The 26227-nt window shown below is 36.0% G+C and overlaps 2 protein-coding genes, 1 long non-coding RNA gene and 1 pseudogene across 4 annotated transcripts; 3 read left to right on the top strand and 1 right to left on the bottom strand.

Annotated features, from left to right (window-relative positions):
• The first annotated feature begins 412 nt into the window (after nt 1–412).
• On the top strand, nt 413–1167 carry LOC110932005 (annotated as a pseudogene).
• A 1853-nt stretch (nt 1168–3020) lies between these two features.
• Nucleotides 3021–25652, top strand: LOC110929601 (bidirectional sugar transporter SWEET17). Of its 2 annotated transcripts, none has more exons than XM_022172759.2 (7): nt 3021–3309; nt 3399–3435; nt 3566–3776; nt 4189–4350; nt 4531–4650; nt 25031–25180; nt 25304–25652. In XM_022172759.2, exons 1-7 carry the CDS (start codon nt 3063–3065, stop codon nt 25307–25309), a joined length of 933 nt encoding a protein of 310 aa, XP_022028451.2. In that variant the 5' UTR covers nt 3021–3062; the 3' UTR covers nt 25310–25652. The 2 variants fall into 2 exon arrangements, with proteins under 2 accessions (XP_022028451.2, XP_022028450.2); XM_022172758.2 differs by having other exon boundaries at nt 25031–25216.
• On the bottom strand, nt 7318–7712 carry LOC110929603. Its single transcript, XR_002587279.2, has 2 exons — nt 7634–7712; nt 7318–7552 (listed from the first exon to the last, which is right to left on the bottom strand). It is a non-coding gene; the product is annotated as an uncharacterized LOC110929603 (long non-coding RNA).
• LOC110929600 lies at nt 13031–15638 on the top strand. Its single transcript, XM_022172757.2, has 2 exons — nt 13031–13940; nt 14015–15638. The coding sequence occupies exon 2, from the start codon at nt 14539–14541 to the stop codon at nt 15445–15447; it is 909 nt and encodes a 302-aa protein (XP_022028449.2). The 5' UTR covers nt 13031–13940; nt 14015–14538; the 3' UTR covers nt 15448–15638.
• Nucleotides 25653–26227: the final 575 nt, after the last annotated feature.

Below are 26227 nucleotides of genomic sequence, written 5' to 3'. Positions count from 1 at the left end.
TACATCATTCTATCTTCAGAGGATGGGGTGGTGGCTTAACACTAGACCCCACATGAAACGAGCCGTGCCCACTCAATGTATTCCAAGAAAACTTTGAGCTCGGCCTCCCATTAACATTTTATTAAATGAGGTTTGTGGGCACACTAAGTCTTCCCTTTAAGTTTGATAGTTGTTAATTAGAAGACCAATTAAAATGTTTTTCTCCGATAACATACTAACTTGGAGGTCCATACGTCTAATTTACTACTTTATCTTTTTATGTATTTTTGATGCCTGCTAAATTTATTTGGTCAAGTTAAGACTAGAAAGCTTTGTTGTGTTGAATAATAAATCAGGTTTGTAGGCATACAAACTCTTTTACTTTAAGCTCTGACAGGACAACTGAAGGATCCAAATGTTTCTCTCAAGTAACATGGATGTCCAAATTAAAATGCTATAAGAGTTGAGATCCATAATCCTAATTATGTTATTTATGTTAAAATAGGAAACTAGACTGATGTAAGGCAGCGAAGAAGGGTGGCGAGAGGCAGTTCAACGGTTTAATCGACGTTTACTAGAAGACATACGCATCAGACGGCATTGCTGGGTTATACCATGGGTTCCCTCTTTCAGCTGCCGGTATTTTTGTTTACCGTGGTCTGTATTTCAGAATGTATGACTCTCTCAAACCAATTCTCCTCACCGGATCATTGCAGGTTAGTTTTGTTATATATGTGTGTGTGTGTGTATATACATAAGCTGATTTGGGAGCGGTTTGTTGTCAATTTTACTGCAGGATAATTTCTTTGCTGACTTTGCGCTCGGTTGGTTGATCACAAACAAAGCTGGTCTAGCCTCGTACCTGATTGACACAATGCGAAGAAGAATGATGATGACATCTGGGGAAGCCGTCAAGTACAAGAACACACTTGACGCGTTCAACCAAATCGTGAAAAAGGAGGGTGTCAAATCATTGTTCAAGGGTGGAGGTGCTAACATCCTCACTGTGGCTGGTGCAGGTGTGCTTGCCGGTTGACAATGGTCAAGATCCAACTCTTGATTCTCTTGTTAAGTTGACAAGCCTTTTAATTATTTATGATTTTACTGCCTTGTAGTTTACATTTGTTTCATGTATTAATCAAATTGGCACTTTGTTTCATGTATTAATTAATGGTGACGTTTGTGACATTATGTATGATTTTACTGCCTTTTAGTTTACATTTGTTTCAACATATATTAAGATCAATACCAACACATCTTCAACATTTACCTACATATAATATTACTTTTACCTACATATAAGATTACTTTTACCTACACATATATTCATGCCATGTCATCTGCCACGTCGGATGCCATGTCATCCGCCACGCCGGATGCCATGTCATGTGCCACGTCAGATGCCACGTCACCTGCCATGTCAAATGCCCTCTAAACAAATTGTTATACTTTTAACCACACATATAAATGCCTTTTAGCCACACATATATGTGTAGGTATAGCTTGCTATATACCTACAAATAACTTATGTGTGGGTAATGGCCTATATCCACAGTCACGAGTCTACACATCATTACACTTAATTTATGTGTAGGTAAAGACAACTACCAACACACTATATGCATTTTCCCACACATACTTTGTGTTGGTAAAGCACCAAATTTCTTGTAGTGTTCGTGACAATAGAATCATATTGGTAACCGGATTCTTCACCGGAGTCAACTTAGCTCAGAAGTCAGAATGTTTTTAAGACAGATTACCCAAATTTGGTCCACTGGAATTGACCTTCGGAAAACTTAACTTTTTAAATTTACATAAATGGCCCTTGTAGTTATAAAAGGGTATTTAAGTAATTTCAATCAAATTTGACAGAAAAGTTAACAAAAGTTAGTGTTAATACCTTAGGTTGTTACAAAATGAAAAGTTAGAACCTCAGAATGTGATTTTAAACTATTAGTACCTGACCTTGTTACTTTCCATAAACCACAGGGACTAACGGTGTAATTAACTCTTAAACATATTATATATTTATTAATTTATTTAAATTCAGTTTTCATGTATAAAAATACACTTGGTGCGCCTAAAAATACAGTTGGTGCATGTAAACTTGTAAAGAAGCTACGCTATTCGTAACTCTTTTCTCATAGACCCTCACTAACTTTTTCGAAATCATATAAGGTGTTAACTAATTTTTTTTCTTTTTTCTTTAAACCGAGTGAATTTCTGAAATAGTACTAGATCCGCACCTGGTTGAATCCAATAGACACACAAGTAGGGATCATTTATTGTTTTGTTTTAAAAAGGAGACAAAGACAAATAATTCAAGCTGTAAGGGTTTGCACGATAAGTTTTATCATTTGAAAGATTTTTTTACCGGTCAACGAATCCTTTAAATGGGCCATTGGCGAAATTCACCACATCGGGATACACTTGCCTCCGAACCGGGGAAAACCCTCACCTAGGGCTGAAGCCCGTGAACGAGTAGCCCGAAGGCACGACAGTGCGGTGAGATAAAACCCACCCAGTTCAAGGATCGAACTAGCGATCTCCACCTATTCGCCTAGTCTCCAATTATCACCAGATGCCGCAGAAAATAATGGAAAGAGCAAAATCAAACTTGGGTCACTTAAAATACCAAGTTTCTCCCTTACCATTCCACCACCACCTCATTCTCATTTAATGGCTTTGAAAGATTTAATGGCTTTGTTGTAACCATCCATTTTAACGACTATAGACGTTACATTTATTAAAATAGAGACTACTTATGTAAACACCTAAGCAAAGATAAGGTTTATGAAGAAACACGAGGACGATACTAATTTATTCATTAAAAAGATAATAAATTAACATTATCACAAAAATGGTGACAGAGCAATCCACTTTGCATTTTATATACATTCCAAAAATTAATAATGTTGTTTCCTTATCTATTAAGCTTATATTTGATCCAAGTTTTTTGCCATGTATCACGTTTTCGAAACAGGACAGCTGATAATTGATCTATTTATTTACAATAAACACCAACCGTACAATATTGAAAGATCTATTTTGTAACAAAATCACAAATAAAAAAGTATGCAATTATGAATGCAAGGAGGGCCCTTCATTATTTTATAGAACATATTACAGTTGTTTTTTTTTTTTTTTTTTTTGTACTTCAAACAGCATCTGAATGCAAGTTGGGTCCTTCATTATTTTATAGAACAGTTGTTTTTTGTTCAAATTTCAAACAACATCAATTCTTCTTCAATTTTTTTCTCCTCATTCTTTCTTCCTCTTCTGTTCAATCTTTAAGGATGAACAACCTATATTTTTACGTAGGGATCATCGGTATACTTCGCTAGACACATTGCTTTTTGTTGTCTCGATCATCACCGAATATTAAAAAAAGAAACTAACATTTTTCTTGTTTATTTCAGGCAATATCATTTCAGTTATGATGTTTCTCTCCCCAGTGTAAGTAAATGTGTTTACTTCGACATTTTTTTGTTTTTGGGCCGTTGCGGCTATTCTGTTGATAATACTCATTTGTTTAGCAGTGCAAATATATAGTGACGCTAAGCTAATGGCGTGTTGTTAAATGCAGGAAAACTTTCTTGAGAATAGTTAAGAAAGGATCAACAGAAGAGTTTGAGAGTCTTCCTTACATTTGCACTTTGCTGAATTCGAGTTTATGGACTTACTACGGAATTACAAAACCAGATAGTTACCTGGTCGCAACCGTCAATGGTTTTGGAGTTGTTGTAGAGATTGTTTATATCTCCATGTTCCTCATTTATGCTCCTCCAAGAACAAGAGTGAGTTAGTTATTCCTTTTTTTTTTTTAATTTTGTTTCTATATTAATTAATGTCTCCTCTAATTACCAAAATGCATATAAGTAGATAAATTATGAAAGTTTTGGATATGTGTTTCTACCTATGTATTAAACCAATACTTTTTAGTTAGAAAACAAATTTGGTTGATAAGTAAGTGGCTCAAGACATATATTAATAATCCTTTTTTTATTACATACAACTGTCGATTTCAAATAAAACTATTTAATATTTGGACCATTCCTGTTCTAATAATTCTATAGTCTAAGATCCAACGGCCATTAAACCAACTTAATCCCCTATGAGTTGACACAAACTGCAACTATCATATTACCAAAGACGTTAATCTCTCAGTATTCGTTTTGATAATTATTAGTTTGATTGTTGAATTTTCAGGCGAAAACTGCTAAGATTGCTGGAATAGTCGATGTGGTGGTGTTTGCAGTGGCAGTTTTTGTGACACAGTTTGCGATGGAAGGAGAAATGAGGATTAATGTGATAGGCTTCATGGGTGCTGCCCTTAATGTAGTTATGTATGCTTCCCCTCTTTCTGCCATGGTAAGATAATCTTTAAAAAAAAAAAAAAACATACAACGTCATGAATGGGTAAATTTAGTCAACTAAATTTAGTCAACTGTTCATTACTAAAATCCAATTTACTTGTATAATATTAAGATATACTTCAAATAGAATATTGTTCTGAGATGAGATTAGCCATTAATTAACTTACTCATGCAGAGGCTAGTGTGGACGACTAAGAGCGTAGAGTACATGCCATTTTTACTTAGCTTCTTCCTATTTCTTAACGGCGGGGTTTGGTGTTTGTATGCGTTTCTTGTGCAAGACTGGTTTCTCGGGGTATGTTCTCTCTCCATCACCTCTTTTATTAAGTATGCTAGACTCTATTGATTTTACCTATATGGTACCCGTATCATAGTGGTATTTGTACCAATTTTACCTATTTGGTACTCGTACTATATTGGTACTCATGTCAATTTTACATATTTAGTACTCGTACAAGTGCTCAAAAATTAAATAAAAACAAAATGGTACAAAAGCGGGTACCGTACCGAAAATACCCGTACTGTACCTATATTTTTGGTACAGTATTTGGTACCCAGTTTTGTTCAAAAAAAATCGATACCGGTATTTTTGGTACCTGTACGGGTACTGTACCAATCTCATCCCTATGAAGAGCCGAGACAAACTCATGCTTGTGCTTGGCTTAAATAACTCGTCTTGATAACGAGCCTACATGAGGTAGACTCAAGCACAAAACTTTCTACTCAATAGCCGAATTATTTCTAAAATTTTAAATTTTAACCAAAAATTGTAAACAGTTGAATAGATCCAGCCATATAAATACGTTTTGTAATTTGACAAAGAATCCAAAATAGCGGGGTTCATGTGGCCCACCAAATAAGTCCAGCAAATTATATGATCGATGTGGTCGCTTCTTTCTCATATTTGAAAAAAGCAACGTCTTTTGAATCTAAATAAAATAATAATTATTAATCGCAACCACAATAAATATTCATGTCCATCAACTAGCCAACTGTCCATCAACTCTATAACATTTTTATAATGTAACTAGGGGGAACACCCGTGCGATGCACGACATGCATAATAGTTATTGTTTTTTCCTGGAACGACGACTGATATAGATAGTGCGTGACACGGTACGAAAGTGCGAATATAGTATAGATTTTTAAAACAAAAACCGGTTTTTTTTAAAGTTAGCCGTTTGACCATGGTTATTTTGACCAAAGTCCACTCCTTGTTCGGCGCTTTGTGGTAGCACTACCAGTCAAAAAAAGGCCCAAAACGCCCGAGGGTACAGTGTTCCCCCGCGTTTTTAAGACGCTTTGAGAGAGGTTTGCGCCCCACCACATGTGGTCTCACAAAACTTCAATTCTATGGACGTGTGGTTTCTCAACCCTCTTCAAAAGACGTCACAGTTTTCCAATTTTTTTGTTTTTATTTTTTCTTTTTCATTGTTTTAGATGGTGTAAAATAGATGTTAAATATATATATTATACTACATACACATATACATATAAATTCAGTTTTGACATTTAAAAGTCAATTTGCTGGTTTTGTTCCCTTTTATAGATAAGAAAGCAATTTATTATTTATTACTAAAATGTTGTATTAACTTTATTCTGCAACATATTCTTTATAAACTATGCTTACCTTGACATAACCTAATAGCTATATTTCCTTATTAGAAGTCTCTTATAATTGAAAATTAGTACATATTATTACCTTGCTGGTGAACACATTTACTCTATGTTTAGGGAACAATTTGATTAGGTTGCTGATATTGAATTGAATATCACACCAAATTACAATAGCAGTTTATATTGCTACTATTCACCCAAATCAAGCACCTTAAATAAGTCAGTGTTTCTCTATATTCAAAAAACGAACTATAACTGACGATTATTAAATTGCAACAGTCAATTCAATCCAAATACTGCAATAGAAACATAAAATCTACCACAATTCGTTGGTTAATCACGTATAGTTCTTAATCGATTAGAATCAGAAAAAAGGAAATTGACTCACCGTAACTTAAAATCAGGAAGAAGGCGAACAAAGGGGCGGAGTTTTTCGAAATCAATGACCCCTGTCTTTCATTGTTATTCCTTGAATGAGGTAAGCAAGACCCCATACTACACACTACATACACATACATAAAAATTGGGTTCTATATTATTTGTATAAACACCGATTGGAAACCCTCACATTGCATTTGATGAAACCCTAATCAATATAAACACACACACTAACACTCACGAATCGAATCGAATTTATAAAAGGAAAAATTCGGGCTGTTTTTACCTCTTGCTGCTCCAAATCTTCATTACCATACATTATCTTCATCTTAGAGATATAGATATTGCACTTAAAGGTCTCAACCATCAAAATACGATCCAAGGGCTAAAAAGTGGTTCCTAATTATGCAATGGTTATCATTTGAACCTTATTCCATGAGACTTGAGGTAAGATGCAAAGAGCATTCTTTTGAGTTTTAAATAATTAAGTTCATTATTTAATCATTATTGTTGCAATTATTAGGTATTATAGATAATAATACCCCATGAAATTACCTTTTAGTAATTTTCGTTTCTAATTGGTTAGCATCTTTTAAGTTTTAAAACCATTTATAGTTATAATTAAATTCATAATAACGTTGATTAAGTTTTTTTATATTTAATTATTATTATTATTATTATTATTAGTATTATTTTTATTTTTATTTCATATGATGTTCATCAACTATCTGATAAAATTGCAAAAAAGGTTGTAACCTTATTTGTATGATGTTTAGCAATTACTAAACCAAATAATAATGATTCAATCAAGTAATCGGTTACGGAGAACTTGAAATGGAAAAGCAATGTAAATATGAGGAAGGTGATAATGTTCAACTAAGTCAAATGATTTAATTCTTTATCAAGTATTTAACAATACTTAATTTATAAAGTTATCAATTTAGTTGTATTTATCAATTTATACTCATGTAGAAAGACTAATTCCCTTTACTAACTTCATTGAGTTGTTGTACTATAAGCATAATATGTTGCAATTATTTAAATTTGGTTGGAACCCTTGTGAAATGCTTTATACGATAGTATAGATAAACGCAATCAATTTAAATCTTTTGCGCGGGTTGAAAACATCCGAGCCCTTAAAGTTTGCTGCCCAATCCTGTCAAACAATACCTCCTCAAATATTTCCTCTGCATCTATATTGCCTATATATAGTATCAATTAAATCACACAAAAGCATCATATGTTTAAAAAAATAGTAAAGTAGAAATTAAAAAAGGAAATACCAATAGGCCAAATAAATGTCTATCTCCAAATGAATAACTTTTCTCGTACCCACCCTTTTACACCTCCATATACATGAAGCTGCAAAAAGGAAAAAGACTATAAATTTATGAACAATTAAACAATACATTGGTAAATGGTTCCAGATACTATAGTCATGCAAGGGTACCTTGATGAAGTATGAAGTGTCTGTCTTTTTGTATCCAATAACCTGTGTGTATACTTTATATATAATATAAAATCATAATTTGAAAAAAAAAACCACTAAATCACCAAAAACATAATAAAACATCAATATAAACTCATAATTATGTAAAAGAAAACTGTTATCCCATTTGAATATTTTAAGAAACAAACCAAAGTTTTTTCGAATAAATGTTGAAATGGGTATAAAAGAACACACCTTTCCACCAAGATAAATAAATTTCATATCAACTTATCTCTTTCTTATCTCTTTCTTTTCGACTCTAACTCGCACAATAGTAGACAAAGGAGTTGATGTTGAGTGAAATGGTGAATTTATAGCAATGATAGGAGATTCCTTAATCGGTCAAATTTATTACATATTGATTGAAATTGGACCTTTGGAGTGCTTTTGCGGTTTATCCCAATAGGTTTCGTTTATTAATTGCATTTAAGAACCGAACTTATTATTGTATTATTATAATTAATAGTGATTATATTCTCATTTAATTATTTTTTTTATTTTTTAATATTAATGTAGAAAGACCATTTCACCCCTTACTAACATCATTAAGTTGTTGTACCATAAGTATAAAAGATTGTAATTACTTAAATTTGGTTGGTATCCTTATGAAATGCTTTATAATATAGTATAGATAGATAGATATAGATATAGATATAGATAATTTTTTTTTAATATTAATGTAGAAAGACCATTTCACCCCTTACTAACATCATTAAGTTGTTGTACCATAAGTATAAAAGATTGTAATTACTTAAACTTGGTTGGTATCCTTATGAAATGCTTTATAATATAGTATAGATTAGGTTCTAGCATTAATGTACTGTACTATATGTTAATATGGTGTTTCATGCATTGCTTTGTTGCAAATTGTGTTGTTTTATTTGTAAATTATTATTATTATTATTTATAATAATCTAATTAATTTAGCCAAAATCTTGTTAATAATATATTAGAATATATATATATATATATATATATATATAAATAGTTATTTTAATACTTTTATTATTTTAATATTATAATAATAATTCCTTTTTTTTACTGTTTAACTTTAATTTAATGATTTTTTAGTATTACGGGGTGGGAAAGCTTGGTGTCAACCGGTACTGGTATCGAAAATACCGGTACGGTCTTGTTTGGTATCGGTACAAATAGTAATTTTAATATTTTAATAATATATATAGTTTTTTATATATTTTTATTATTTTAATATTATAATAATAATTCTTTTCTTTGCTTTTTAACTTTAATTTAATGATATTTTTATGATACTTATGATCTTTCGGTTTAAATTTTATCTTAATCTATTAAATTCTGATACTAATATCATGGATAAGTTCTTAATATTTGATATCATTTGGATCCCTTTACCTATTTTTTTATTATATGTTTTCTTTGAAAATATATTGTTGTGTTTTTATTACGAATTATATTTGAGCCACTTTTAATATATTAGTTACTTCGAAATTTAAATTTATGGTTACCTTGTCAAAGATCATTTTATAGAATAATCATAAGTTTGGAATAATTATCTTTAAACCAATTATTAAAACAAATTAAGATCAAAGTTAACTATAAACTAATCTACCTTTATTAATGTGTTATTGATGATACTAATTTTAATGATTATTGATATATAATTATTTTATTTTATTTTTTATCTTATCTCTTATTTATTTAATATAAATTAAATGCAATTAATAGGATTTTTATAGGATGATGCATTTAAAACAACCATAAATTTTGGTTTTAAAATAGAACATATAACTAAACTTTAGAATATATATAGAATTTAAATTTGGTTGGAACCCTTGTGAAATGCTTTATACGATAGTATAGATAAACGCAATCAATTTAAATCTTTTGCGCGGGTTGAAAACATCCGAGCCCTTAAAGTTTGCTGCCCAATCATGTCAAACAATACCTCCTCAAATATTTCCTCTGCATCTATATTGCCTATATATAGTATCAATTAAATCACACAAAAAGCATCATATGTTTAAAAAAATAGTAAAGTAGAAATTAAAAAAGGAAATACCAATAGGCCAAATAAATGTCTATCTCCAAATGAATAACTTTTCTCGTACCCACCCTTTTACACCTCCATATACATGAAGCTGCAAAAAGGAAAAAGACTATAAATTTATGAACAATTAAACAATACATTGGTAAATGGTTCCAGATACTATAGTCATGCAAGGGTACCTTGATGAAGTATGAAGTGTCTGTCTTTTTGTATCCAATAACCTGTGTGTATACTTTATATGTAATATAAAATCATAATTTGAAAAAAAAAACCACTAAATCACCAAAAACATAATAAAACATCAATATAAACTCATAGATTATGTAAAAGAAAACTGTTATCCCATTTGAATATTTTAAGAAACAAACCAAAGTTTTTTCGAATAAATGTTGAAATGGGTATAAAAGAACACACCTTTCCACCAAGATAAATAAATTTCATATCAACTTATCTCTTTCTTATCTCTTTCTTTTCGACTCTAACTCGCACAATAGTAGACAAAGGAGTTGATGTTGAGTGAAATGATGAATTTATAGCAATGATAGGAGATTCCTTAATCGGTCAAATTTATTACATATTGATTGAAATTGGACCTTTGGAGTGCTTTTGCGGTTTATCCTAATAGGTTTCGTTTATTAATTGCATTTAGGAACCGAACTTATTATTGTATTATTATAATTAATTGTGATTATATTCTCATTTAATTATTTTTTTATTTTTTAATATTAATGTAGAAAGACCATTTCACCCCTTACTAACATCATTAAGTTGTTGTACCATAAGTATAAAAGATTGTAATTACTTAAATTTGGTTGGTATCCTTATGAAATGCTTTATAATATAGTATAGATAGATAGATATAGATAATTATTTTTTTTATTTTTTAATATTAATGTAGAAAGACCATTTCACCCATTACTAACATCATTAAGTTGTTGTACCATAAGTATAAAAGATTGTAATTACTTAAATTTGGTTGGTATCCTTATGAAATGCTTTATAATATAGTATAGATTAGGTTCTAGCATTAATGTACTGTACTATATGTTAATATGGTGTTTCATGCATTGCTTTGTTGCAAATTGTGTTGTTTTATTTGTAAATTATTATTATTATTTATAATAATCTAATTAGTTTAGCCAAAATCTTGTTAATAATATATTAGAATATATATATATATAGTTATTTTAATACTTTTATTATTTTAATATTATAATAATAATTCCTTTTTTTTACTGTTTAACTTTAATTTAATGATTTTTTAGTATCACGGGGTGGGATAAGCTTGGTGTCAACCGGTACTGGTATCGAAAATACCGGTACGGTCTTGTTTGGTATCGGTACAAATAGTAATTTTAATATTTTAATAATATATATAGTTTTTTATATATTTTTATTATTTTAATATTATAATAATAATTCTTTTCTTTACTTTTTAACTTTAATTTAATGATATTTTTATGATACTTATGATCTTTCGGTTTAAATTTTATCTTAATCTATTAAATTCTGATACTAATATCATGGATAAGTTCTTAATATTTGATATCATTTGGATCCCTTTACCTATTTTTTTATTATATGTTTTCTTTGAAAATATATTGTTGTGTTTTTATTACGAATTATATTTGAGCTACTTTTAATATATTAGTTACTTCGAAATTTAAATTTATGGTTACCTTGTCAAAGATCATTTTATAGAATAATCATAAGTTTGGAATAATTATCTTTAAACCAATTATTAAAACAAATTAAGATCAAAGTTAACTATAAACTAATCTACCTTTATCTATAATATATTATTTAGTATAATGTGTTATTGATGATATTAATTTTAATGATTATTGATATATAATTATTTTATTTTATTTTTTATCTTATCTCTTATTTATTTAATATAAATTAAATGCAATTAATAGGATTTTTATAGGATGATGCATTTAAAACAACCATAAATTTTGGTTTTAAAATAGAACATATAACTAAACTTTAGAATATATATAGATAATTAAAGAGAATTTGATGGAAATAAATACATTTAAAACTAATTATTTAAATTTTTTTAAGTCAACTTTCATTAAAGAAAAAAGACACTAGAAATTCCCAAGACGGAAATAAATAATCCAAAAATCAAACAAAAGTAATTATATTAACTCGAAATTACACCACTTCTCTTATTTCACATTCCACTGTATCCTGTTTAAATCTATTGTTGTACCATAAGAACTCCAATACCTTAACATTAGTAACTATATCTACCACTTTGGTCATCTTATTAGAAAAAATCCTTTCATTCCTTGTCTTCCACAACCTCCACGCCATAATTATGATAATTCCTTGAATCATAATCTTCTTAAGTCTCGAGCTTCTATTATGTTCATGAATTTCGACCAAATCTCTAACCGAAAAAGCGTATACCTAGGGAATACAACACCAACTCTGTTGATGCAACAAACACGGGACCAAGGATGGTAGCTTAGCTGGTCAGGCAAAAGGGCTGAAGGGTTCAGTTTTGCCTAACGCAGGTCGCGGGGTCCCTCCACGTTTGCAAAACGTGGAAGGAGGTTCACTAGTATGATTGAGATATTTGCTTTGAAGTTCTTTCTTCGAGACTAGCTCGAATTCGGAAAAGAAAGCAAATGAGATGAATTTGATGAAGAGTACTTTGGAGGTGACAAAGAACTCTTGAATGACAAGAGATTAAGGTATCTCTGCTTTTTTGAATGTCCAGGAAGTGTCTTCGAGCTGTCTTCTTATAGTGGAAGACACCTCTCGAAATGGTATGGACCATACTAGCGGAACCTGTTTGCTTATGGAGGGTTTCCCCTTTTGGGGTTCAAGGCTTTGGACCCCTGGTTAATAGGGTGTGCCTGTACAGACCTGCTCTGACTTTGTGAGTTGGTGAGCGTGAGTTGGTGAGATGAGTTGGTGGACATGACTAGTTACTGTTCCTCGATTCACTCATTATACAGCTTTTCATCCAATGAACCTTTCAACCTTTTAAGCCCTTTGCATATTAATAATTTTATTTGTCTTTGGGCTACCCCCGTCGTCAGCCCCCCAAGTCAGAGGTTTTTGGGGTATTATGCTCAAAGACTTCTGACTTTTATGCATGTCTTGTAAAGGTTTCAAGGGTTCGTTGTTTGGAGGCTTGAAGGGTTTGAGGCGGTTACTTTTTGAATTTTGAAATTTAATCGATTTGACAGTTGATTGGACATGTGTCAGGCGGCGGATTGGCAGGGATTTTTATTTTTATCTTTAATACCCTTACTTTACTCTTATATTCATTTTTACAGTTACAAAACTTCATCATTTTCCCTTCAATCATTCACAGTTTTTCCTTCTTCAGGTTAGTTTTCTTCTCCATTTTCACTTTTACTTTTTCCGATCATGGGTGCCCTTAAGGATTTAGCGAGGTCATTTTCTCGATTGACACAAGAGGAGGTAGACCTGTTTTGTCTTGAATATGGTATTGATAAACAGTTTAATCCAACCGCCCCTGCTTGCGATGCTTCCATTGACAAACCGATTCCTGGTTTTATTGCTTTGTATTGTCGGCATTTTGAGTGGTCTAATCTTCGTTACCCTTTTTCGTTTTTTGTTCTAAATTTGCTTGAGTATTATCGAGTGTCTTTTGGGCAAGTACATCCGAAAGGAATGGCTAGGGTTTTGCACTTTGAAGTGCTGTGTCGTGCTTTAGGTTATGATCCTTCATTGTTGCTCTTTCGGAGGTTCTTCCGGTTAGCCAAAAATGGTGATTGGTTTACTTTTGAGAACACAAAGGTTGAAACTTGTCTCGTTTCCTCCATGGTTACGACCCTTGGATCATGGAAGAATACGTTTTTCTGGGTTTCTGAATCCATCATTCCTTTCAAAATGGTGTGGAGGCATCCGGATGCTGTTCTCAACGATCCGGAGCCTTCCGAGTCTGAATTAAATGATGCCTTTCTTTCAGCCATTCGGGGGTGCCCTTCCAGGGTTCGTCCTTTTCCCGAACATTTGTTAGTGCTTTTAGGGGTTAGTAATATTTGGGCAAAAGTTGATCGGGATCCGGTGTTGATGAGAAATGGCCTTGGTATGCATTTTCTTCCCTATGCCTTTTCGTCTTACTTTGTTTGTGACTTATTTTCTTTATTTGTTTTTTGGCAGTTATGTCTGCTTTGGACTTCATCAAGAGTGACGATACGTCCGATGTGGTTTTTGAAGATGCTCCGACTGTTCCGGGTGAAAATGTTGTTGTGAGGACCTCTGAGTAGAGGTTTGAGGGTTCAGGTTATGTCAGTGTTGCAAATGCGAAGGGTTTTACCAAGTCCAATGTTCCCAAGCCTTCAACTCGCCGGTTATCTCGTCGTTTACTGAAAGCTACTCCTCAATCCACTTCTACTGAACCAGTGGATTTGAGTGATGATATCGAGGTTTCTGAGGATCAGGTTGAAGTGGAGGTTGAGAAGGAGAAGGAATTAGTTGTGCGTGGTAAGAAGGTTCGAGGGAAGAAGGGTGTTGCTACCCCTGTTCAAGAATCGTCGAGCAGAGACGTTGAAGGGTTGAACCCTGAGGGCACTTATGTGCCTGCTTGGTTGGTTAAGAATGATGACACTTTTAAGGATGCTGCTGTTTGTGAAGATGCTCTTAGTCATCTTGCTCCTCCTTCCGTTCGTGAAGCTATTGCTGAGATGGATGATGACACTATGTTATCTCGCATGGTTTTAACTACTTGCAACCTTGCAGCCATGCTTCCCCAAGGGATTACACGCTTTCGCCAGAGGATGCGGGAGTATGAGGATTTTTCTAAAAAGAAAGACAAAATGAAATCCTCCCTTGCATCGATGAAGAAGGAAGTGGCTGGGTTTGCAGAAAAGGAGGCAGCTTGGAAGAAGGAGATTGAGGATCTGAAGAAGATGCATGCCATTGAGATGGGTGACCTGAAGAAGAGCTTTGAAGCAAGTTTGCTGAAGTTGAAGGCTGATCGAGAGGCCTTGTCTGTCCAACAGAAGGCTTTTCGTGAAGAAAAGGAGGGGTTGAAGGCTTCTGTTGGTCAGGTGACTGCGGATAATCAGTGGTTGATCGAGCATGGGTTTCAGCAGGTTGTTACTTATCTTTTGCACTCTAAGGAATTTAACTCTGCCCTTGGTGATGTTTACACAAAGCTGCTGAACCTGGGGAAGCATCAGGGCCTTACTGCTGGCTATAAACTTCATGAATCTGGGCAACCTTTGGAGAAGTCACCCATGTTTCGCCCCGAGGCTTCTGATGTTTTCAAAGCTTCTGTTGAGCAGATGGAGAGGCTAACCTACCCTTACATTCATGAGGTATCTTCCTGTTTTGGCAAGCCTTTGTCTGTTTTACAGGGATTGAAGCCTGAAGGGTTGAATGAGAAGGTTTGTGCTGAGGTTTTGGGCTCTTTGTCAAGGAAGAGGTCCTACTCTGGGGACAGTGATGATACCCTTTCGAGTCTGCCTGAAACCTCGAAAGATGCTGGTTTGGAAACCTCTGCAGTTGGTGGTGAAGAAGGTGTGAAGGCGAAGAAGACCAAGAAAGCCAAAAAGTCTAAGGGTGAAGGTTCTAAGCCCTCTGGCAACTGACATTTATTCGTAGCTTTCTTAGCAAACACTTTAATGTTTTGTAATATTTTAAACAATGTTTAGGTTTTGGGAACCCTTAAGGTTCCTATGGTTGGTTAGGCCTTTATGGCCGTTGGACACTAGTTTTATCTGCAAGTCACTAGGGCTTGCTTTGACTATCTAATGAAGGTCTTTTATGGCCTTTCTGACTATGACATGATGGTTTGGTGTTTTTGTTTATTTTACTTGCTTGGTTTGTTTTGTGGGGTTTCAACCCTTCAAGCTTTTTTGTATGATTGCTGCCGGGTTGAAGCCTTTAACCTTTCAAGCTAAGTATCTGTTGGTTGAACGCTGGGTAGCTTCTGATTTGGTTTGTATGTTTGGTTGATGGGCTTGTTTATTTTTATTTTCTTGCCTTGTCTTTGTTTACTTTGTCTTTATGTTTTTTACACTTTAAAGGGTTCAGTGCTGCAGTCACTTTGCCTTAGTGTTTATCATCAAGACGTAGTATCTATCCTTTTCTTTTATTTCGTTGTGATTTGTTTGATTTCGTAAGTCTGTTTATTGGGTACATTTTTTAGACTTAAGGAACGATTGGTGTAGGCTGTTCAAACCTGTCTATGAGACACTATTGTTTTTCTTTGATAAGTCTCATGGAGTTGTATTGATTTAGGAACTCACCCCTTATATAGGTCCATTCAACCCTTGAACCTATTGAGCGATATGGCCTGGGAGCTCATCCCCTTACATGGCCCTTGCCATGGAGTTTTTTGCTAGGTTCTCAACCTGATATTAGGATAGAAAGACAAGTTTGATAAAGTAACTTCATTCATTCAAGCAACATTTGCTTTTACAAAAGGTTTTTGTTTTGCTACAAACCAAACTTTCTAAACATAAAACCTTCTAAGGGTTTTTCCGTTCCAGTGCCTTGGAAGCCTTTTGCCTTCTGAATCTGCCAGCTTATAGGATCCGCCCTTGTGTGCTTCGAGGATGGTGTAAGGACCTTCCCATTTTGGGCCTAGTTTCCCTTGGTTTTCCTTTTTGCTGGCTTCATTGTTTCTGAGGACTAGGTCCCCTGGCTTGAATCTTTCGTTCTTGACCTTTTTGTTGTAATAGGCCTCCATCCTTTGTTTGTACTTGGCTTCTTGTATTGCTGCTTGATCCCGGGCTTCTTCTAGGAGTTGCAAGTTCAACATGGTCTCTTGTGTGTTTACATTGGGATCCATGTTGACAACTCGTTGGGTTACAACTCCTATTTCAGCTGGGATTACGGCTTCGGATCCGAATACCAAGCTATAAGGTGTCTTTTTGTGACTTGTTTTTTCCGTCGTTCTGATTGCCCATAAAACACTAGGCAATTCCTCCAGCCAATTACTTTCATATCTCCCCAATCTTGTCTTGATGCCTTCTACAATACTTCTGTTGGTTCTTTCAACCTGGCCATTTGATTGCGGGTATGCCACTGAGCTGAAGATTTGGTTGATCCTGTACTCCTTGCACCAAAGGCTGAAGGGTTTCTCGGCGAATTGTTTCCCATTATCGGTGACAATTACCCCTGGTAACCCATAGCGACATATGATATTCTCCCAAACAAAGTCTATGACTTGTTTTCCTGTGATTTTGGCAAGGGGTTTAACCTCTGGCCATTTGCTGAAGTAGTCGATTGCTACCAATAGGAATTTTACTCCCCCTTTGCTTGGAGGGAATGGACCGACAATGTCCATTCCCCATTTATGGAATGGCCACGCTGAGGTTATGGGGACCAAGTCGTGTTTGGGACTTTTTGGTATCGGTGAGTGGATTTGGCAGGCATCGCATTTCTTTAGTTGCTCAGTGGTGTCACGATGCATTGAAGGCCAGAAATATCCCAAATTCATAAGCTTTGCAACCACCGATCTAGCTCCAAAATGAGCTCCACATATTCCTTCATGTACTTCTTTGACCAAATATTTGCTTTGTTCAGGGCCCACACACCTTAATAATGGTGCAAGGTATCCTTTTTTATAGAGGATTTCTCCTTGCAACACATATTGTCTTGCTTTGATCTTTACCCTTTCAGCTTCCATTTGGTCGTTGGGTAGTTCATTGTTTTGAAGGAACTTCTTTATGGGAGTCATCCAATTTGGATCTTCCTCGGTGACCACATCTTGTACTTCCAATTCATCAATTGAACGAGCCTTCAACACTTCAACCAACACCTTTTTTGTGAGGTGGGCGAATGTGAGGGACGCTAATTTGCTTAAGGCATCTGCCCTTTTGTTTTGGGATCTTGGAATTTGTTTGATGTTGCATGCTTGAAAGGTGTTCATTAATTCCTTGGACTTTTCTTTGTACCTTCTCATGTTGGGTTCTTTGGCAACATAGCTGTCATTGACTTGGCTTGATACTAGTAGTGAATCAGTGAACACGTCAAGCTTGTTGACTTTCATTTCTTTGGCTAGCCGGAGACCAGCAATCAGTGCTTCGTATTCAGCCTCGTTATTGGTGGTCTGAAAGTTGAAACGAAGAGCATACGTGAATTCTAGCCCTTCAGGGTTGATCAAGATTATACCAGCTCCTGACCCTTCAACGCTTGAAGCCCCGTCTGTGAATAGTTTCCAGGCTTCAGGGTTGGAGGGTTCAGTGGTTGTGGTGTTTACTTCCTCAGTCTTTTGGCTTGGGATTTCTACTAGGAAGTCAGCCAAAACCTGAGCTTTGATTGCTTTTCGTGGGACATAGGTGATGTTATGTTCACCTAGTTCCACTGCCCATTTTGCCAATCTTCCCGAGTTTTCAGGTTTTTCAAGCACGTTCTTAACAGGTTGGTCAGTGACCACCTGTATAGGATGTGCTTGGAAGTACCTTCTAAGCCTTCTGGCTGTTTGGACCAAGGCTAGGGCTAATTTTTCAAGGGGAGGATATTTGGTTTCAGCCAGTTTTAAAGTTTTGCTGAAAAAATAGACGGGTACCTGAGCCTTATCCCTTTCAATGGTTAGGACGGCACTGATGGCTTCATCGGCGACTGAGAGGTACACCGATATGAGCTCCCCGGTTTCTGGTGCTGCGATATCTGGCAGTGAAGCAAGGTGCTGCTTCATTTGATTAAAAGCTTCCTCAGCCTCATCGGTCCATCTGAAATCTTTCTTATCTGAACAATTCTTGAGCGTTTTGTAGAATGGTAGAGATCTTTCGGCCAGTTTTGATGTAAAACGTTTCAAGGCTGCAAGCTTCCCATTCAAGCTTTCAACCTCCTTCTTGGTTCTTGGCGGTTTAGCTTCGAGAACAGCCTTTACTTTGTTGGGGTTGGCCTTGATGCTTTGCTTTCCCACAATATGACCCAAGAATTTTCCTTCATCAAACCCAAACGAACATTTTTCCGGGTTAAGCTTCATGTTGATTTTTCTAAGATTCTTGAAGGTCTCTTGGATGTCATCAAGCATCTGGTATTCCGTTTTGCTTTTGATCACCAGGTCATCGACATAAGCTTCCATGTTTCTTCCAATTTGGCTTTCGAAGGCTTTATCGACGAGCCGTTGGTAAGTGGCTCCAGCGTTCTTGAGGCCAAAAGGCATTTTTTGGTAGCAGAAAATGCCCTTGTCGGTGTGGAAAGCCGTCTTTTCTTCGTCTTCTTTTTTCATGAGGATCTGATGATAGCCTTTGTATGCATCGAGAAAGCATTTGAACGGGTATCCCGTGAGTGAATCAACCTTGAGATCAATTTCTGGGAGTGGGTAACAATCTTTAGGACAAGCCTTGTTAAGATCTTTGAAATCTATACACATTCTCCAAGAGTTATCAGGTTTTCGAACCATAACAGGATTAGCAATCCATGACTGGTACTTAACTTCTCGAAGAATGCCAGCTGATACAAGTTTTTCAACCTCTTGGCAAGCTGCTAGGCTTCTTTCGGGTGCCAGGCTTCTTTTCTTCTGCACCACTGGCTTGATATTTGGTGGTATTCTTAACTCATGTTCAGCAATGTTTCGAGGGATTCCGGTCATATCCTCGGGGGACCAAGCGAATACATCGCTGTGATGTTTTAGCAGCTTCTCCAGGTATGAAAGAGTCTCTTGAGAAAGGTTGGGGTTGACCCTTATCCGTTGTTCAGGGTACTTGGGGTTGATGACTAACCCTTGTTTGTCTTTCTCGTCATTGGAGCTTTCTCCTTCAATTAGATAAGCTTCCTGTGAGGGTTGAAGGGTTGCAATCCCTCTCTCAGTGGGGAACTTGACAGTGCCATGGCCAACAGATACAGCCATGTAAAATGCACACTGTCCGGGCCTCCCTATGATCACATCATAGTTGGAAGGGATATTGATAACCACAAAGGTTAGTGATCGAGTCCTTTCCTTTAAACCTTCCCTGAAACATACGTTAAGAGTTATTTGCCCCAAAGGTTTCAAGGTTATATCAGCGATACCTTTTATGGAAGTCCCGGAGGGTTGAAGCCTTGAACGCTCCTCATTGCTTAATCGGTTAAAGAACTTTTCGAACATGATTTCAGTGGCTGCTCCCGTGTCTATGTATGCTTTGCATGTTTGTAATGTCCCCACGAGGGCTTCGACCACAAGAGGGCCAGGTAGTGGGTCCTTCTTTGTTGGGGGGAAGCAGACACACTGAAGCTCCCAAGCTTCCAGGCGTTGTTTCTTGTAAGGGGCCTTGTCATCAGAGTACACCATGTTTACTTCCTTTCCTTTGCTTTCAGCCATCTTGTCTCGGACTCCTTTTACCAAGTGGGCAAGTTCTCCCGACTTGACAGCCTCTTCAATTCTCTTTTTCAGTTGGAAGCAATCATTGGTGTGATGTCCCTTTTCTTCATGGAATTCACAGAACTGAGTGGAGTTCTCGTTTTTCCGACTTTTGGGAAGAGGCCTGGGAGGTCTGAAGTTTTGCTTGACCTCTTCCGTTGCCAGGATCTCCTGAGGGGTTTTGGTGAGAGGAGTGAAACTCATGTTTTTATCTCTGCTTGAAGGGTTACGCCTTTCAACCCTTCGAGGGTCTGAACCCTTTGGGCGTCTGTCGTAAGAGTTGAAGTTGCCTCTTTTTCTAGCTGGACTGCTACTTCGCCAACCAGAACCCCTTTTCCTTTGTTCCTTGATATCAACAGCTTCTTCTCCTCGGATGTGAGCCTCGGCTCTTTCAAGGGCTTCCTCCAAGGTTTTGGGTAGAGATTTGTTGAAATCTCGTGTGAGATACTTAGAGGTTATGGCGTTCATAAAACCGGCAACCCTCATTTTCTCATCAGCCCCCACGTAGGTTAGCCCTTCTTTTTTGTACAGTTCAATGAATGCTCGTAGGCTTTCGTCATCTCGTTGTTTTATTTGGAAGATTACAGTCGTGTCTTTGACGTATCTCCTTTGTTGGGAGAAGTTTGCCAGGAAGCCTCTGCTGAGATCATCAAAGCTTCGAATGCTTTGAGCAGGAAGGTCGTTGAACCAAATTCTAGCGGACCCAATGAGGGTTTGCATGAACATTAGGCAACATTCAGCATTCGACCATTTTTCTATTCGAGCAGCACCAGTAAAGATTTGAAGATGATCTTCTGGATCTTCAGTCCCATCATACGTTTTGATGTGGGCAGGCATTTTGATTTTTGACTGGAAGTCGTAATCAGCTATCTGTCTTGAAAAGCATGAAAGGTTGCTTGGCTTGTAAGGTTTAGCCAAGTCCTCTTCAGGTCTCGTGCCTCCGTTGTTATTATTGCCTTGGTTTCCCTGGGTGGCCAGCACTTGATTGATGAAGTGCTGCCAAGGGAAGTGGGCCATCATCTGAGACATCACATTGGGCACGAAATTGAAACCTTGAAGGCTTCCAGGACCAACCGAGCAACTTACCCCAAGAGGGGTGCTGGCAACAGCACTTCGTGCTAAAGGGAGCACGGACAGGGCTTGCTCCCATGTGGTATTCAGAGAAGTGGGACAACTAGTCACTGGGGATTGTAGGAGTTGGTCGAGGGTTAACTCGTGTCCCAGAGGAGTACCACTAGCGGTTGGTTGGGAAGAAAGAACGGGATGAACAGTGGGGTTTGTCATAGTAGACAAATAAGGATGAAAGTTTGAAGGGTTGCTGGGACCAGCTTCCCCTCTTGTAACAAGGGTGGTAGAGGTGGTCCAGGAGACAACGTCGGCTCAGGTTCGTCATAGTCTAGACGAATCCTTATACCTTTTTCCCTTTCTCTGTTCACATGTTGGTTAAGGAGTGATCTTAGCTCAAGGAAGTTATTGGCGACCCCCTCGGGGGTGAGTTCAACGCGTGTAGGAGTGTCGGACACACCGACGTTGGGAGACGGAGCTCCGGATCTGGACGGGGTCGGTGTGTTAAAGGTAAGGAACTCGGGTGTACTCCCCGGAGTTGAAAAAGGCGTTGTTATTGCTGTGTGAGCTTGACCACTTCCCGGGGTAGAGGTGTTAGGAACCTGGTTCACCTCCCCCGGAGATCCACTTTCTGACATGGTGATTTTGAATGAAAGGAGCTACACGTACCAGGTCTCTTTTGAGGAGAAATAGCGGCGTAGCCCCACGGTGGGCGCCAACTTGTTGATGCAACAAACACGGGACCAAGGATGGTAGCTTAGCTGGTCAGGCAAAAGGGCTGAAGGGTTCAGTTTTGCCTAACGCAGGTCGCGGGGTCCCTCCACGTTTGCAAAACGTGGAAGGAGGTTCACTAGTATGATTGAGATATTTGCTTTGAAGTTCTTTCTTCGAGACTAGCTCGAATTCGGAAAAGAAAGCAAATGAGATGAATTTGATGAAGAGTACTTTGGAGGTGACAAAGAACTCTTGAATGACAAGAGATTAAGGTATCTCTGCTTTTTTGAATGTCCAGGAAGTGTCTTCGAGCTGTCTTCTTATAGTGGAAGACACCTCTCGAAATGGTATGGACCATACTAGCGGAACCTGTTTGCTTATGGAGGGTTTCCCCTTTTGGGGTTCAAGGCTTTGGACCCCTGGTTAATAGGGTGTGCCTGTACAGACCTGCTCTGACTTTGTGAGTTGGTGAGCGTGAGTTGGTGAGATGAGTTGGTGGACATGACTAGTTACTGTTCCTCGATTCACTCATTATACAGCTTTTCATCCAATGAACCTTTCAACCTTTTAAGCCCTTTGCATATTAATAATTTTATTTGTCTTTGGGCTACCCCCGTCGTCAAACTCGAAATAGTATTCCAAACACTAGCCGCAACTCCGCACACTGTAAAAATGTGGTCCAAAGTCTCCTCACCATCCTCGCACATCACGCACAAAGTTCCATTCACGTGCACGTTCCTTTGAACCAAGGTGATCTTTGTGGGAAGCCTATTAAGAACAACCCTTTACACAAAAATATTAACTTTACTCGGGATCCATTTACACCACTTGAAATCAAAACTATCCGAGCTATTATTAGACCCTTTCAACCACCTTTCGGCCCTTGTCATCGAAAATTCCGAATCTTTACTATCATTCCAAATCCACTTATCTTTGTTACCTGCCAGACTAGACTGAGATCATTCAACTATGAAATAATTAACTAAACTAAGAATACTATAATACCAATTGTTCATATCTAAATATTAATTAAAATTAATCATTATGAGTTGAATTTGCGATATAACGTGATCCGTGACGCACGTCGCAAGTTTGGGAAAGTATCAAATAATGCTTATTATTATATCGCTTAATTGGTGTGCTGATACGTACAATTGTAACTACTTTTTTCTTATAGAATGAATAAAATGATTTTTCTATTTTTTTAAAGCATAAATAAAATACTTTGTTTATTGTGAGACAATATACATGATTAGTTTAACAAAACATTTAACGTATGAAATACGGGTGGGGTTCTAGAGTGAACACTAGTGTATTTACGAACTGAATGAACAAATACTGACCATTGATTTATATCATCAAATCGTAAAATACACTAGTGTATCTTCATAATCTTATCCATTGATTTACACTTGTATATACACTTGTGTATTGATAATTAAGCTCTAGGATTAGTTCATTAGTGCTCACAATCAAAGGGGTTGTTCACAAATGAACCTAACATTATGGAATACATACTAACTATTAAATGTAAAATACTTCGAATCAATATTTTTAACAATATCTCGGATTACATTACTCAAATTAGGAAGAGTTGGCTAGGGCTTGTGTTAACACAATTCCCCTAAAACAGTTTTACTCCCAGATATAGATTTGAATAGTAGTTGTACTCCTGGATATATAGATCTGAATAGTAGTTGTACTCCCGGATATAGATCTACGAGTAGGAGAAAGCACCAACTTTTTCCTTGTTATATCGATCGTGAAAATAAAGTTCAAGCTCGATCTCTTGATTTTGTTAAACGGAAAGAGTATTTCAAAACACTAGCTAGTTTCGAGTCACTCGCATTACATGTGTTTTGTCCCGTTTTTGTTTCTTAAAAACGAACCAACAAGTTCATACGTTCATTAACAAGGCCATATTAAAAAAATCAGTATGCACAATTAAACTTGTTATAAGCAAAACAAAGTTAGTATTGATTTTATGCAGTTTTTTATTGTTGAACAACTAAGTTTTATGCCCTTAAATTCTATAGTAAATTACACCTCCTAGAGAGTGAATCTTGATCTTCCAACAAGAGGTAATTCCTCTTCACCACTAGAGCAAAGCCTAAGTGGCTTGATTTATGCGGTTAAAGGAAACTGATTTTTTTTTTAATAACATAATCATTACACCTCATAACTGCATAATGGAACCCTTGTTAGTTAGGTTTTGATTTGGCATTCTTGTCTATGATTCGCTAAGGCCTTTGGGTATATTTTAATCTATGTTAAGTGCATCTAAGTGCAACATCAATCTTTTTTTCCTATTTCACTTTGCCACACTCTAAGAAAATGGTTTAATCCCATTAACTTCATCTAACCCTATCTTTTAGAGGTTTTTGTTCTAATAAAGAAAAAAAATTAATTAATTCAATCTCTTAACATTGAATTAACATGTTAACACATAACCCATTTAATGTCCTTCAACGCAAGGAGGGAGTGACTTACAATGTTAAATGCATAACTTCTAATATTTCACCATTTTTTACGTTAGTAGAAGTTAGAGCATAAACAACAAAAGAACATTATCTTTTTTTAATAGCTAACTCAAACCCACACTCACTAAATCTACTACAAAATCTATATCAAATTCGTTTATGGGACTAGAATTCTCATTTACTTGATAGGAACACCTTGATTATATAACCACTTGGGGTGTCTCATTGGCCTGCCTCACCCACCTCTTCTCAGAGGACCCCGGTTCGAATCCTGATAGGTACATCCTCCAGGATCTCACGTCGGGTTGGGTATTAACCGCCAGATAGCTATGGGGCTCACTCCAACGGTTGGGAATGAATTTTACCTAACATATCGGCGGCTTACTTATAAACCACTATATTGTTAACTTTAATTCAGATAATAAATCTTAGCTAAGCCTGTTGCGAAGCTCTCAACAAGGAGAACGAAACCCTACAAATTATTAAATACATAATCATATATAAATATATAGTAATTTATATACAAAATTAGGGAAAGTTATAATCACAATTAATTTTAGTAACAATAATAATTAACCTGGGCATGAAATACTAATTAACTTGTATTAATTTAATCAGGTACCAAATGGGAGTGGATTTGTCCTTGGGTTTGCACAGCTTGCACTCTATTCAATTTACAGAAAATCTAACGTTACCTCTGATGGCTTAGACTATGGATCGCAGCACCGTCACCTTCTCTCACCATCCACTTCAGACCACACACACCCAGTATGATGAACAAAACACACATACACATATATTTATGTATGTATGCCATTTTGGGATGGGGGTTTGAATATTATTTTTTGACATTCACGACTAATTTTTAGGGTATTTATTTATTTACCATAGTCCTAAAGCAATAATCAAAAAGATCAAGGAGGAGTTCATGCAGTTGAGACACAAAGGAGAAACCATTGATAAGATCACGGGGATCTTTCTCGATAAGTTGAAATTTTGTGGATAGTTGGTATAGTTCGGCATATTAGTTAATGGCGTCTGTCTTTAATGGCTACTAATTTGTATGCTTCTTACCCAATGGGTTGATGGTCTATTGACAAATGAAAAACCTTTAAATTACACCTAGGTTTGGTCTATTGACAAATGAAAAACCTTTAAATTACAGAACAAAGAGATTAAAAAGAATTTGCTGTGATTTGTATGTTTGTTGTTTTATATTCTTAAAATACTTTTTATATTTGAGTGATTTATGGAATAAACATGTGGTTATGTTTTGTAATGTCATGCGTGATTATTATATAAGGAATATATCTAAGTAGACACGATGTCTTTCAGTGTTATCTGACTTATCATGAAATCCAATGCTTAATCACAAAACTTAGTTTTTGGTAGTTCTAAGAGCTCTTCAAAAACTTGATATTATCGCTTTAGGTGTTAGGATATTATCGCTTACAGTTAAACTTGATATTTCTCCTTGCGGTCCTTGCTTTGAGGTTGGTTGATTGAATGAAGTTTATCTTTCAAAAAAAAGTTAAACATGATACATTGACATGACGGTATTATTTAATTCAAGCATTAAAAAAGTTAAAAAAAGTTTACCTTCCTTCATCTTCTCTTTTATCATATATCCGAGGTAGATCACATGTTGGCCTTGGTGGGGACACGAGTGATTATTATAACTTGTAAGATCTTAAAATTTGACGTAGATGATGACTCATCTTGATTCTTGACCTATTGCGGATTCGGGTATGTTTGGCAAAAGTAGCTGATGGCTGGAAGTTGGTCGCTGGTCGATGGTGGCTGGAAGCTGGTAGT

This window comes from Helianthus annuus, chromosome 3, assembly GCF_002127325.2.
Source record: "Helianthus annuus cultivar XRQ/B chromosome 3, HanXRQr2.0-SUNRISE, whole genome shotgun sequence".
Classification (NCBI taxonomy): Eukaryota; Viridiplantae; Streptophyta; class Magnoliopsida; order Asterales; family Asteraceae; genus Helianthus; species Helianthus annuus.
Note: the sequence above shows the minus strand (reverse complement) of the source record. Positions and strands in the feature narration are given on the sequence as shown.